The sequence below is a fragment of the Artemia sp. Qi Xiang Cuo genome, chromosome 8 (assembly GCF_049724085.1).
Source record: "Artemia sp. Qi Xiang Cuo chromosome 8, ASM4972408v1, whole genome shotgun sequence".
Taxonomy (NCBI): Eukaryota; Metazoa; Arthropoda; class Branchiopoda; order Anostraca; family Artemiidae; genus Artemia; species Artemia sp. Qi Xiang Cuo.
In genome coordinates, this window is record NC_142801.1 from 59,490,311 (window position 1) to 59,506,602 (window position 16,292).

General features: G+C 35.4%; 1 protein-coding gene across 1 annotated transcript in view; it reads right to left on the reverse strand.

The window, feature by feature from the left end:
* Positions 1-9,933: 9,933 nt before the first annotated feature.
* The window catches only part of LOC148949643 (transmembrane protein 135-like), a 112,614-nt gene continuing 106,255 nt past the window's right edge, over positions 9,934-16,292 (reverse strand). The window contains exon 9 of the mRNA XM_089093637.1: positions 9,934-11,616. Within this exon, the coding sequence (XP_088949763.1) occupies positions 11,466-11,616 (151 nt within the window). The 3' untranslated portion in view covers positions 9,934-11,465. The remainder of the gene's footprint in view (positions 11,617-16,292) is intronic.

The following is a 16,292-nucleotide window of genomic DNA, read 5'->3' on the forward strand; positions in this document are numbered from 1 at the left end:
ATTACCCTGAAGACTATGTATTAAATTCGAAATTTCTTTATGTGTGGAAGTTCTAAAAGAAGACTCATCCCGCTCATCCACAGCAATCTCAGTTTGATGCACAAAAAGTTAAACATAAATAGGGAAGTGATCAGAAAGATCAGTGAAAACAAGACCAGAAGTAAACTTCAAATTAGAAGAATGAGAAATGAAAATAGTGTCTATTAAAATGGCAGAATTTCTAGTAGGGTCAACACGAGAAGGAAAAAAAATTGAAGGAAGTAGACTAGAAGAAGAAAACATAAAAGAGATGGTCACATTCATCACTTGATCCAATATTTAACATATTACAATTAAAATCTCACAAAACACAAATACGTTTTTTAGAGAAAGACCCCACACAAGAAAGTCGATCAAGCAAATCGCAGAACAAATGTGTTGGAAAAGGAGGGGGCTTATAAAACAAACAAACAGTATAACATGCAAACTAGCTTTTCAGATCAATAACAGGAGAATAAACTGTCCAACTATTTGACACTACTGATGTAAACAAGGATTCAAGGTCAGACCTTCTACTAACCTCACTATGAGGTTTTATAAATAAAAAAATATCCGATGAACACTATGTTATCATTCTAGGGTTATGGATAGCAACATAACCATGCATATCATACGCTGTAATATTCTCACCATCAGATCACCATGTTTCTATTAAACCTATTATACCAAAAGGGCAAGAATTATCAGACCACAAACACGATTTCAGGCTATCACACTTATCTCTTATCCCACGCTCGTTCAAACAAAATACATTGAAGCTACTATTTGAAGACAGTGAGGGTATAATTTTATCACAATAATCAATGGTAGTGTGATAATTGCAGCTAGAATTAACCATAGATTCAAGGAGAGGGTCAAGCGTGTGAGCCTCTTGTATGCCACCCCTACTTGGTTGATCAAATATAACTGAATTAAGAATAGAAGAATTCAACAAAAAAGAGAAATCACCCATAATTATCACACACAATAAATCCACACATAGAAATATCTGTGGGATAGCACAAAGTATTGGACCAAAGTATAATGTGACACCAGTTGCTATTACAGGAGCTGCAGGTGTGCTGGACTAACAAACAAATAATAGAAATTAGGCTACATGAAGGTGAGAGGATCACAAACAAGCATAAAGAGATATCAGATATAGAATGGCTCATTTTATTTAAAGTATTGGCCCAATTTATAATGAGGGACCAGTATAAATTATGTAAGGTGTAAGTATGCTGACATGAAAAAAATATAATAGTAGTCAGCCTACCTGAAGGTGATAGGATCACAGACAAATATAAATAAATATCAATGGAATGACACATATTGTTCCAAATATTAGCCCAAAGTATAATATGGGTAGTAAGAAATTATGTGAGCTGCATATATACTGACATGACAAAAATATGATAGAATTCAGGGTACACAAGGGTGATAGGATCACAAACAAAGATAAAGAAATATCAATGAGATGGCATATATTATTCAAAATATTGGACCAAGGTATAATATGGGACCAGTCAAAATTATGTGAGTTGCATATGTGCTGCGTGAGAAAAATATGATAGAATTCAGGCTACAGGAAGGCGATAGGATCACTAACCTAGAGAAGGAAATAATAGTGGCATGGCACATATTCATCAAAATATTGGCCCCCAGTATAATGTGGAGCCAGTCAAGATTATATGAGCTGCAATTATGCTGAAATGACAAAAATATGAAAGAAATCAGCCTGCATAAGGGTGATAGGATCAGAAACAAACATAAATAAATAAATAAATAAATAACAGTTGGATAGCATATATGATTCATAATATTTGCCCAAAATGCAATATGGGACCAGTGAAAATTATGTGAGCTGCAAGTGTGCCGACATGACAAAAACATTATAGAAGAAAAGCTAAATGATGGTGACAGGACCATAAACAAACATAAAGAAAAATCAGTGGGAAGGCACATATTATTATAAGCATTGGCACAAACTATAATGTGTGACCAGTTAACATTATGGGGGTTACAAGTATATTGCCATGACAACAATATATTGTAAATCGGGCAACATGCAGGTGACAGAATCACAAACAAACATAAAGAAGTATTAGTTGGAGGGGACATATCATCCAAACTATTGGCCCAAAGTGTAATATGGTACCAGTCCAAATTATGTGAAGACAGTAAAGAATAATAGAGGAATATTTTAAGAACAGCAAGTAAATTCCTACAGAAACAATGCAATATATTATAACAAAATATATCTAAATCCATCACTTTAATTTTCTGCATTTGCAGCACATAAATCAATTTCATTCTGATTATTAAACTTAACCACTCTTCCAGATTGGGTTTTATACAGGATATCACCTATACTGGACCAAACATTACGTAAGCCAAGATTTGACTTGGCATATGAAAGTAGTTGCAAGCGTGGTTTTGTAAGCGTCTCAGAAAATAGAATCCCTTATCCTTTCAAATCCTTCTTTTGTTTAAGGTCTATCGTGGATGACACTAAAGTAGCCAAAGAAGATTCAACAGAAAATATGCGTCTGTTATAGCTTTCAAGGGTTTTATCCACTAGATTACTAAGATCTTGGTTGAGGCCAGCATAAACCTCCTGCTTGATTGCATCCAGCTTATCTGAAGAGATAGTGACATTATGTTGCATGAATGTCTGTTCCTCTTTCATTTTAACCACTGCCTCATCTACCTGGGAAGAGATCTTAGCCAATATAAGGTCATCAAGTAACCCTTTCACTGAAGATTTAAGGTTGTCAGGTTGCAGTGAATCTGCTAGCATTTTATATTTGATTTTTATGCTATTTATGTGGTTAGTGAGCATGAATAAGTGAGCATGAAGAAAAGAAGGGATTTTGGAATATTCTACCTATATTCTAAAATACAGATAGAACTTATGGTGTAGAATATCCTGTAATTGGCTATTTATTTATAAATGATTATTTCTTTAAATTATTTTATTCACATTTTTTGGCTTCATGGAAGATTTGTCACAGAGGGATAAAATAAAGGTTAAAGAAAACAATTGGCTTACTGATTTGAAATAAGAAGTTTTGTCTTTTGAAAATTTATTTGGTTCCCAATTGGAATTTGAATCTATGTTGTTTAAATTACATATTAAAAAAGGAAGCCCTTAAAGGTATTTTGGACAAAAAAGATACTTCTGATGTGCCTATGGTAGTATTCGACCTTGAATGCAAGCGACCTTTTACAACCTTGAATACGACCTTGGATGCACACCTAATTGGCACGTTCTACATCAAAAGGGCTGAACCAGTATCGTGTACAACAAACATCAGTGCCAGAGCAAGTCCCCAAGAAGTAATTACATGTACTTCTTAGTCCCAGCCAGTATTGTGCACTTTCATTATGGGACAATCCTTCCACAGTTTTCCTTTAATTTTATATTTTCATTTTTTTTGCCTTTATGTTACCCAGTTATGATAATTCATCCCCCTAAAATGCAAAAAAAGTTTAAGTACATAAAAGTGTAAAAATAAATACTATAGGTCACTCTACACCATATATTCTACATGCATTTTGGAATATAGGTAGGATTTTAAAAGTAAGGGGAATTTTCCAAGGGGTAATTGCTTGCGAGAGGTTATTTTGCCATGGGGGAATGGCCCTATGGGAAGGGCAATAACCAAAGGTAAAAACTACGAGGGATTATGTAGCAACAACACAAGATACTCATATCATTTGATTAATTAGTCCCAAATCTAACTTTTACCGAGCCAGAATTTATGATACTAATTAAGCTTTTTCTTACTACTTAGACCTTTTCTTGGTGAAGACTTTTCCTAGACTTGCTTTAAAAAAGCAAAATCGTTTTTCTTCAAGGATTTTCAACCAATCAAATTTATTTAATCTAAAATAATTTAATTGAATTAAATTTAATTAAACCAAAATTTTCAAAATTTTATTCGGAGGATCAAAGAACTCCCGTTTGGCTGCTCAAATTTGCATGTGGGATTTTTTCCAGGGGAATTACAGACAGGATGGAGATTTTATGGAGGGAATCAGCCCAGAAAAAAATGTTTCCAAGGAATGTAAAGGACACCCTAGACGGTCAATCATTTTGATCAAAAGCTTCCGTCAATTAATTGATTAAAGCATGATTGACCGTCTAAGAACCGACTGAGTAATTCAAACTTTCTAGCAATTACCCTTAACGCTTGACTCGAGCGTCAAACAGGTTCCTAAATGGTCAATCATGCTTTAATCAATTGATTGACAGAAGCTTTTGATCAAAAAGATTGACCGTCTAGGGTGTCCTTAAATGCTACGAGTATTTAAATAGGAATATTTCTTGGTTTCTTCTTTTGATAATTGTTAATGTCTTTTGTATTCCAGGGGAGAACTCCTTGTGACGAAGAGTAGGAAATGCATGACCGCATTAATGGCCTTTTGAAAAGAGATTATAAATTTTAACATGGGAAGAGAGGGGCAAAAACTAAGATTATTCACCTGCAAGCTCCATAACGTTCAAATGAAATTTCATTTCTTCAGACTGGGAAAACCTTCTTCAAGGTAGTTTCCAAAAACCCAATGAAAACTAAGTAAACTAATGCCTTAAAGCACTCTTGTTCTGCATTTGATAAAAAAAAACTCCAAGAACTTATACATGATAAAATAAAAAATAGAAAAAATTTCATACATTCAAGGTAGCAAATACCACATTTAATGCAAATGTCTGTTTTGAAGAATTTTTTTACCCATGCTATATGGAACTTCCAAGTGTATGTGCCAACGGCCAGCGCCATCCCAACTGCCAAGTGTCTGTTTTCTTCAGTATTTCCAGTCACCCCTCTTTTTTAAAAGAAAAAAAACACCCTCTAGGCTTGTCCCCAAGATTAAATTAAAATACCCAGACTAAGAATGATTCGTGTCCGAAGATATGATCTTTTGGTACCGTGTCCTCCCCCTGAGAGACTTGTAGTTTTAGAACTTGTTTTTAGGGAGAGGGTGGCATCAAAATTTTCCTACTAGAACTTTTTCAAACTTGGGAAATTTGGTTTTATTTTGACATTTGCTTGCGTTTCAAAACTAACTTTGAATTAAATCCGAGCTAACAATCAAAATTATTTGTTTTACATAATTTCATCAGAAAATATTACCCACACTTTAACGGGGTTGTCCATTTTTATCTGTTAATAACAAACAAATTATCCCCACGCTAAAATTGAAATAATGAGACTGAAAATTATAATTTATATTAAATTACTTATCAATCACATTTCTGCTGCACATTCCTGTTCTTAGTGAACAAGAGAACAAGTTTTGAGTTGAACTTCTGGTGTTACAGACAAAAAAAAAAAAAAAAAAAAAAAAAAAAAAAAAAAAAAAACTCCAAGTAAAATCTTGGCACTCTTGGCAAAGATGTTGGTCGAACTAAGTATTGTTTTCGTATTTTCGTTTTATAATTGGCTCTTGTTAAGTGCCGGTAATACGTGCAAGAAAAGTGAATGCAGTGTCGTCAAGATGCAAAAAAAATTATTGACGGAAGGGGAACAAGATGTCAAAAATTATTTTTTGGCAAGTAGGAGCAAATTTGTCAATAAAAAATTATAATACAGCAAAGAATTTTTCAATGAAAATACGCTAAAATAAATTATTAGAGGGTGTTAAAAATTTGAAGCTTTATATTTGGTGGATAAATAAATTGACATTTAAATATTTAGCGTTTATCATTAACTCAGAAGAGCACATAATTACCATGTGATTGCATTAACAATTAGATCAGTGGTTCCCAAGTGAATTTGTTTATGGGTTTCTTGAGTTGATTAAGATGGTTATTAAACTTATCAATAGACAATAAATAAATACTATTTACTTTACTGATGACGGGTCTCAGATATAGACCCCGTATATTCACTTAGCAAAATTTCATACTCCTAAAATAACTCCTGGTTTTTGTAGCCTTTTTACACCCCCCCCCCCCTCACAGTCAATTCTCCCGTGGAAATTATCTCACGCTCGCGAATAATTACTCCCTGAAAAGTTCCATTCACTTGTAAAGTTGAGCATGCAAAGGGAAAGTGAAAAAAAAATAAGCAAAAAGGGATTTCGGAATATTTTACTAACATTCCGAAAATACAGGTAAAATATATGAAGATTATCACATAGTCTACTATTTATTTTAAAATTATTATTTCTTTTAATTATTTTTTTCGTGTTTTTGGGGATTTGAGTTTGGTTTGCCTAGAAGGGTAAGATAAAGGTTAAAGAAAATAATTTGTTCGCTTATTTGAAATAAGATTATTTTGTCCATTTTAAACTTCCTTGGTTCCGAATCGGAGAAGAAAACACTTCTGATATACGCATACTAACAAATCTTGATCGAAAGGGGTGAACTGGGATCATATACTATAGATGTCGGTATTAGACCATGACGACGGGAAGTAATTACTCGTACTTCTTAGTCCCAGCCTATTATCTCTGAGTACTTTCATCAAAGGGCAAGCCTTCTACATTTGTCTCTAATTTAACATTTTCAGATTATTTAATTTAATCTTTATGTTTCTCTGCTATGCTAACTTAACCCCCCCAAATAACATGAAAAAAAGAGAATTCAGAAAAATGAAAATCGAAAATAGGTACTATAGGATACTCTACATCATATATTATACTTAGATATTAAATCCGGGTGGAATATTTGAAAATTCCGTCTTTGCTTCATGCTTTTATTTGTCTTACTTTCCCTTTGACTGTTTAATCTTCTACACGGAGTTATTTTCTAAATGCTACTTATTGAAGGGAAAGAGAGAAGTTCAAACTAGATAATATACGGCTTACCTACTGATATTAATCCGAATCAATCCCTTGAAGGTCGTGTGAACAACCTACTTAATACTCACCTGAATATTGCGTCATCTGTGTCACTTAACAAATGATATCGCTTAGGAGGAAAAACTGACAATATCACGAATAGATGCCGTAATCAAAGTCAGTCACGTATACCGGCGGTTAATCCAGAGCTAATTAGTCTTGGGAACGAAGCTGAAGCTTATCTAGTTATGCTAGCCAAGCATTTATAGTTACCACAGCATAGTGACTATGAGACTCTTTTTGGAATACCTTATGGTATATTGCTCTGAGCCTAGACAGCAAAGTGAGATTTTGGGTTCACGTCTTGTGCTGGTACATTGTTAGCCGAAGCAGCACAGCTGGGAGAGGAATAGACTGAAGGTCTGTGGGTCCCAGGTTCGAGTCCTGGTTTCGGCCACGACTGGTTAAATAAAGTAAAATTTCTAATTTTTCAAAGAAAATACAAAAAAAATGCCATTCTCAAACCCCAATTGGCAACATTCCAGTAAATTCAAACCTTCATATGTAGCCTACTAATATTTTCCCTAAATTCTAGTAATTCTCTTTCATCAGAATAATATTCAATATGTTAAACAAAAATATATATTTCTACAAAATAAGGCATTATTACAAGACTTAAACAACATTTAAAAATACAAAAGGTACGCCAAATCACAATGCCTCACAAGAATCTAAAGGTTTAATCGACTTTATCTACAATTCCCCTACCTCCAACAGTTTTCTCAATACAAGTCAACAAATTCTTACAACAAATTCCTACTTATGCACAAGTTACCATTTTACCAAAAAATCCCGGTAACATTACAAACTGACGATACACTTTCCTGGCATTTCCACTATACTATATTACGACCACTATTCCAAGAGTGGAAAGAGAAGCTGGATAAGGGGCCCAATTGCGAAAAAAAAAACTTTCTGGTCAAAGAAGCTATTCAACCTTTGACTATCCCGCCCTTTCCCGAGGCTCTGGAGGGAATCCTTCTGCTACCGATGGGTCGGGTCATGCCCATACTTCTCAGCATACCCTGAGTTACAGTGATATCATGTTCATACTGCTGTTAAGAACCAATCAAGGACCTTAAATTACACAACAGTGCGCACAAATTACGTAATAGTGCTATAAATAGTGCGCCCAAATTACGCAATAGTGCTATAAGATGGACATTACAATTGAAAATAATTCAATTCTACTAGAAGTATATCATTACTCTTATAGTTTCGCTCAGTGAGTGATTAATGTCTGTTTAGCATTTAAAATTTTATTTTTAGTTGGTTTCATTTGCAAATCTTCTTTAGGTTCATTCACAGATAGGTTTTACTAAAACTGGGAATTAGCTAGCTCTAATTTGAACCAATCACAATTTTTTACAAAAATTCCTCAGCCAATCAGAAAATCCTATGAAAAATCTGATTTGCGCAAATCAGAACTAGCTAAATTTCGATATTATGAAAATCTCATAGGATCCTCCTATCTAGGCTACAAAGTAACTTTATCAGAACACTTGTAAAATCGGAAAAATTTAAATTCAAAGAAAAAGAAAATGGATTAACATATGGAAATTCAAAGATTCTGTACATAAAATTCGAACCACAGTTTTTTCATTCAAAGGGAGGGGGGAGTAAAAATCGGAGAAATGTACATTTTTCAACCAATACGTTTTCTTTTTCATGGGCGACTCCCATTGAAGGTTACATCTTTTTAAATTTTAACCATTTCTCTAGATCCGTGATTCCCAACGTGGGGCAGAGGCCCCACCAGTGTGGCATGGCAATATTTTGGTGGGTCGGGAGCAGGACGTGCACCCTTTGATTGAATGTACTTTACAGCCTTAATTGCGAAAAAAATTCATATGAGTTAAGTTAAAATGCATTTAAAGTGCGAAAAAGATACACGATAGTATTGCAATGATGTTATATGTTGTATAAGAGGTTTTGTATCCAGACAATATTATTTGTTAGCATTAAATATGCCTAGAGGTGAATACGCGTAAAATTCTGAATAACAATAAAATTTAAATCTCACGAGGGGGGCATGAAAATTTCAGAAATGCCCAGGTGCAGCATACACCAAAACAGGTTGGGAACCACTGCTCTAAACTATAAAAACTAGTCAGTTGGAATGACAGTTTAACAAATCCTATCCAGGTTTCAAAGAAATTTATGAAAATCATTTCAAAGAAAATCATTATAATCCTTCAATATTTTGATTCGATTTTTCATTGAGTGAAATGTTCATTCTCTGAACACTCTAGACGAAGTTCTACAATTTCCCAGCCGATCCTAAAAACACAATCTGCTAGCGGATCGAGCCCCCCTGCGCTAGCTTAAATGTTGGTACAAATGATTAGTTGGCATTGAAGTTTCAAACCACCCATCTAACCTGCAAAGTAGTTTTATGATAAACATTCTAGAAACATGGAATCTTGTGATCTTTTCTTCTATAAACACTCACAAGTCTGACCAAATACAACTATATCATAAAAACCTCCACAAGAATGATAAAAGATGACATACATTAGTTATTGGTTCCATACTATGGTACTTAAATAGACTTGTAACATAAAAATATTTAACAATAAAAGAAACATCTCACTATTCAGTAGATTCTAAATTAAGAAAGACATTAACCCAAAACATACTAACAAAATTTGTGTTAAAACTTAACATGAATTAAAATGTAACTAAACTTTTGAGTGTAGAACAATAATTTGATTTTGTAGTGAAATAATTACAAACCCAGGGAATATTCAAAATAGTCCCACCGAATTTTGTTTCAACAATTTGGAGTTATTCCCCAAAGGCAGAAGGAGCACTTAAAAAACTGATATTGTAACTGATACTACTTAAACTAAGACCCAAATCTATATTTTGGAAGACTTGGGTCAGTATTAACTTAAATTCCGAACCCTTATAGGGTTGTTGACGCCCGAGGGAAGATCAATTACAGCGCCCTCTTCTGACTTAAATATAAACAAAAAAAAGCCGAATCAAAGTGAAAATTTTGATCAAGTGAGCACTCCCCCCCCCCTCCCCAGCTGTGGCAATCAGGGCAGCTGACTTTTCTTCCCCCCCCCCCCCGCCACCTTTGAACGACTCTGCTTGAACTATAACAGTATCAGCAGCGAACCAGCATTGAGTTTAAGTGATTCAGTATTGAAAATACCCAGTATTTATCAGACTTGAGATCAGTATCTATCTCATAGAGTAAAGGTGTGTGTGTTTTATCCACCGTGTTTTTATCACAGCCTGGTACATAAACCTGACTACATGTAACTGCTCGATTATTACAGCGTATACCCTAATTTTTATGTGGCTTAAACTAGGTTAACCGTAGGTCAGGTTATTTTGTCATTCACTCGATTTTGACCAAACCGGTGGACGGCTAAATAATTAACTGACATCGCTCGATTTGCATGTCTTACATCACAATTTCGGATTAGGCTAAGCTAGGTTTTCCTTAAGTTAGTTTTTTTTTTATTCCCAGCATTTGGATCAAAACCGGTGGAAAACGAAATGATTAACTGACATTACTCATTTTACTTCTTACATCTCGATTTTGCGTTGTGTTAGCTTAAGGTGGGTTGTTTTATCATTCACAGGATTTTGACCAAAAATCCTTGGTCAGAAAGTTCAAAAATTTCTGCCAGATTATCTCAAATTAGGTTATTTTTGTCATTGACCAGATTTTGATCAAAACTGGTGGATGACCAAATAAACAGCTGGCATTAATCGATTTTTATATCTTACATCTCGGCTTTGCGCCAGGTTAGCACAATCTGGGTTTCTTGTCATTTACGGGATTTTGATGAATACCGGTGGATGATGAAATGATTAACTGACATTACTCGTTTTTTAAACTTTACATCTTGATTTTGCGTTAGGTTAGCTCAACTTTGCGTTAGGTTTGCGTTAGGTTACTTTGTCATTCACCAGATTTGATTGAAACAGATAGACAATAAAAAAAAATAACTGACATTACTCGATTTTTTACACCTTATATCTTGATTTTGCGTTAGGCTAGCACAAGGTAAGTTTTTTGGTCATTCGCCGAATTTTTTAGCAAAACTGATGAATGAGGAAACAATTAACTGACGTTACTCGATTAGTATATCTTACATCTCGACTTGGGGTCAGGTTAGGTTATTTTGTCATTCACCAGAATTTAATCAAAGCCGAGGGACGGTAAATGACTGACTGACATTACTTAATTTTCACATCTTACACCTCAATTTTGGGTTAAATTAGCTTTATCATGATTACACAAAAGTTATGTTATTTTATAATTTATCTGATTTTGATAAAAACCAGTGGATGATGACATAATTAAAAGCATTTTTTTTCAATTTTTACATTAAATCCCTCTGGAGGGGGTTAGCCCTAGTCAGGTTATCCCTAAGTTAGGTCTTTCCCATTCTCAGATATTTCGATTAAAGCCCAATGTTCTTAATCAAATTACTGGTTTGATCATTTTACTACGACATAAATGTTAACAAGTTAACAATTACATTACGGATACTATTTTGAATACTAGTAGTAATCCCCATAAACAAAAACAACGAACTTGAAACAAAACTGATACTTTAGCAAAAAAGCTCTTGCTAGGATGCCATCGAAAAATGAGGATTTAAACCAAACATGGATCTTAATTCCTGGGACACGTGGTCAGCTTCATATTTAGGCCAAAAAGGGACACTACTGGAGGCTTTTGGTAAAATTAGATCCAAAACTTGCCGGTTCATTTGAGCAAATCTAAAAAAGAGAAAAAAAAATTCAGGAGAAAGTCTTCTGACATTCAATTCAACAACCTGAATTTCCAATAAAGATAATCCAAGATCACAATCGTGAAAACCTAAGTGAAGTTTATAAGCAATTAATTACGCTGACCTAAACTTAATACAAATCGACGATTTTAATTTTACGAAACTCGAAAACAAAATTGGGCTAAAAATGTTAAATTTGTACAGGCCATGGGTATCTATGCGGTCTCGTGTACAACAAGAGATGTCTTTCCACAGAAGTTTGTTGTCACACCATAGACCTAGATTTTTTGATTTTTTTTAAGAAAAGAATATATTTAAGTATGTATGTATATATTTCCAAAAAAAGCCATCGGGCCCTAGGAAAAAAAACACAAATAAATTAAAAAGTAAAATCGTACTTATATATTAATCTTCACGAAAATATTTATAAAGAGATACATCTTTCACGATGCATCAGCCCTTCTTCAACATACTTAGCCAAATTCTATTCAAAGCATGAAAGTAGGCCAGTGGCATCTCTGATGTGGTCTGATCGATAAAACGTGGTATTTTTTATTATTATTTATTCATTTATACGTTCAGCGTTATGCAGACTGCCGTGTGGCAGAATAATACTTAGTTATTACTTTGTTGATGGTCTACGCATCCTTTTACTAAATGGTACACTCTCTTATATGGAGCTATATAATCCTATGGCCTTATTCGTATCCTCTTGGCAGGTTATTCCACGATATTAAATAATGACGAGGGGGTACGTTCGTGTTAAAGTGTAAATGAGTTTGACGAGTTAAATGAGGCACATGAGGTGTCTAATCTTAAATATTGTAGTTAAAATGAAAGAGGCATCCCTTTCCCTAATATTTTTCTAAAATTAAAATTGCGTGGCTGTTTATATTTTACATTTTCATTTTTTCATTCTCCAGCATTTCTTTTTATTTTCATTTCATTTTTGCCTGATCCTGACAATTACCTACCATAAAGTGTAAAAAGTAACAGACCCTGAATAAAGCAGTAAAATGTTTATGCAAAATGTAGCAGACCCTGAAATAAAACTACTCGTCTAACAAAAAGTTGAAACACGGGAAGGGGTTTGAAAAACGAACCGTCGTGTTAAATACCTATGGATACATATTGGGAGCTATGTAAAGCATTTAAAATTAAATTCTAAACTTCATTATTTTTTTAAACTTATTTAAACTTATTTATTATTTAACCTTGTTTAATCCCCTTATTTAACCCAATTATTTCTTAGTCCATTTATTTAACCCTCTCAATCACCAATCAAGGCCCCCTCCTTTCTATCTATGATCATATTTAAATGGCAGCTGAAAATAATGCCCTTGCTCATGATAATTTTTCAAATAAAAACCTCAACTAAAAAAAAAATCGTGACTGAAAAGATTTATACAAATTTTATTTCATTTATGGTAAATATTAGAAATACAATGAGTAACACACTAAGAATGACCCTAGTGAAGACCATAATTTCTTGAATATCCCAAGCTCAAAATTTGTGACAGAACTTATTTAGATAGATTTAACACAAACGTAATTTCAGTTAGATTAAAAGTCTTTGGAGTGTGCTCGCTGTCCAGAATTGAAAGTTTTTCTTCAAGAAAGATCCTGACAAGGCCCTGAGAGCACATCAACGGTCATATCAGATTCCTTAGAAAATCATACACAATCCAAGGATACAGGATGCAGATATTAAGCGAAAACAAACTCTGATTCGACACAAAGTGGAAGAAGGCTATCACAGAAAAGCAGAAGGAAAACAAACCCTGGTTTCTGTCACAGAACGACGACGATCGAGTACGATTCGTGAAAGCAAGTATTGACGCGGTCCGCGTGATTCACCCATGATATATAGAAGAACTAGAAGATTTTTGTCACTAAACTCCAAAATGCTTCAGCACGAAGTTGGTGAAAAATAATTAAAAGGCGATACCACTGTCAAAAGGAACATCTCTTCACACTAACGAGACTATGATTCAAGATGCTCAAGCAAAGACTGAAGTTCTTGCTAGAGTCTTTGCTCAGTTCTCAAGTCTTAGTGACGACGGCTAGATAGCTCCTGATTAGAGGGACTAGATGGCCACTCATCGCATAGATACCAGACCGCGTCAGACACTTTGTTCCGAAAGTTCAGCGGGATCTACAGTGTCTTAAAGTAGCCAAATCACCTGGTTCATATATGAAAAAAGAATATGGCATTGGATTTTATAGTCCCAATTGGCGGTGCTGATCTCTGTTTCTTGGCCCTTCAGCCAGGAAGTGAAATGGGGGGGGGGGGGGTTGGAGGCCAACAACCCTGTGCTTTCGGAAACCCTTCTGTTTACCTGCCCCAGATTTCTCCAGGTACCCATTTAGAGCTGGGTCGACTCTGGCTGAGCTTACAGAGTCATGCCAATGACCCCCATCCCAGACATACCAAATTCAGTCCTCAAGCACTGAGGTACCGAAATAGCTGACCCTTTTCATCACTCTCCAGGCTCTGCTTTCGCTCTAGTTCCTTTCGAAAGGTTTGGAAGACCGCCAATGTCACCCTTTTCTCGAGCCAGAAAGCAACTCCACCCATATTGGCTCAACGGGCCAGCCTCCTTTCTAGCATTGGTAAGGTCTTTAAGGGTATTTCAAATCCTTCTACATATTCCTCGACCCAAATACCTACATTAGCGATAAGCATTATGGTTTCTATCGAAAAGGCTCGAAACTTGACTGCCTGAACATCCAGAATCAGGAGTAGGTTGAATTTCTGACCTAAGGGCATGTTGAAAAAACTCGAAGTATATGGAATTTCCGATCGTCTATTTGTGGTTTAGGAGAGTTTTATAAGAAATCATAATCTCCGTCTAGTTCTCGGAGGGTTTATATCAAGAGGATGTCTAGTAAAGGCTGGGATTCCTCAGAGGAGCATCCTTGGACCCACGCTTTTTCTGTTATATGCTAATGACATAGGAAATAATTTCATAAGCCTTTGACACCATTTAGCTGACAATATCGCAGTCCATGCAACTGTTAACAACAGAATGACCATGTACAAACTTTCCTATACCTACAATCCGGATCTTCTGGAGATAGAAAAATGTCCCGATGCTCGGACGGTCAATACCCGTGCATCGAAGACCAAAGAGCTACTAATCTATTGACTGAAGGTCTTGCGTCAAGATCCTTTAGATGATCTCGAGAGGAGGAAATCCTCTCTTGGGACTTGACCTCTACATAGACGTCTCTTAGGAGGCAAAACCTGATAGGGTTCGGTCCTCCAGCGCAAAAAAGCTCCGTATGATTCTTCGTCATAAGAAAAAGTTACCATCCAGCTTGATTATCCTTCTAATAACATTAATAATGATATTTTATTACCCGTCAAAATCAAACAAAAGAGACGGAGTAAATAAAAATACAAGAAAAAGATAAACAAGACAAATACAAAATACATAAAAATACAACATTTAGACACAATGTAATACTCACTAGCAAGAAAAGACTGGTTAAACCATAGAAAAAAACAAAAACACACCGAGTTCTACTGGCGGAGGATTTCAAACCACGGATGGCTTTTAAAATTATTATTGAACTTTGAGATCTGATTAAGGATGGCTGAAGTTGGGTCTGCTATATTATAATCATAGGCAGCGCAATCGCGCTGCCTAAGTAAAGAACGATGTTGGCAAAATGTATTGATTTTTTTTCCATACCGGGGCACTTCGCATCGAAGGAGTTGTCGTAGAAACTTCGAAAAGGGCACATTCGGTTGGAAATTGGAGTGGCTAGTGCCCTTTTTAATAGTCGAAAGTGATTGGAGGGCAACTAGCCCCCCCCCCCCCGCCGATCATTCCCCAAACACATACAATCAAAATTTTGAGATACCCATTTTGTTCAGCGTAGTTGATTTCCAGATAGAAAATGCATTGTTGAGGAGGAAACTCCCCCACAACTTTCAGGTCAAGGGTTTTAAGTTATGCTCGGGGGGTATGCAAAAACGGTGTTGGCACAATGTATTATTTATTATTTTTTTTCCTTTAGACCAGGGCACTTCGTATCGAAGAAGTTGTCGTAGAAACTCCAAAAAGGGCTCATTCAATTGGAAATTGAAGTGGCTTGTGTCCTTTTTAGTAGTCAGAAATGATTAGATGGCAACTAACACCCCTTCCACGCCACCATATCCCGAAACACATACAATCGAAATTCTGATATAGCAATTTTGTTCAGCGTAGTTGATTACCAGATAGAAATTATGTTTTTGAGGAGGACACTCCCCCACAGCCCTCAGGGCAAGGGTTGTAAGTTATGCCCTGGGGGCATATAAGGTTTTTATAGAACGCATTATCGTAGAAACTTCAAAAAGGGCTCATTCGATTGGAAATTGAAATGGCTAGTGCCCTTTTTAATATTCGAAAGTGATTGAAAGGCAACTAACACCACTTCCGCGCCCACCATTTCCCCAAACACATCCCAAATCCCCAAAAACATTTCCCCATTACTCAAATAGCAAGGTAGTAATCCTCCGAATCCAAAAGGTCAGAGCTTAGGTTTGATCGAACGTACACTACTAAACCACCTGAAGGACGACCACAATATTTTGTGTGCTTCGCAGAAACAGAATATACATTATGAAAAGGTGAAAGATTCAAAACGTTTATGCCCTGCTCCATAGTAAAATGC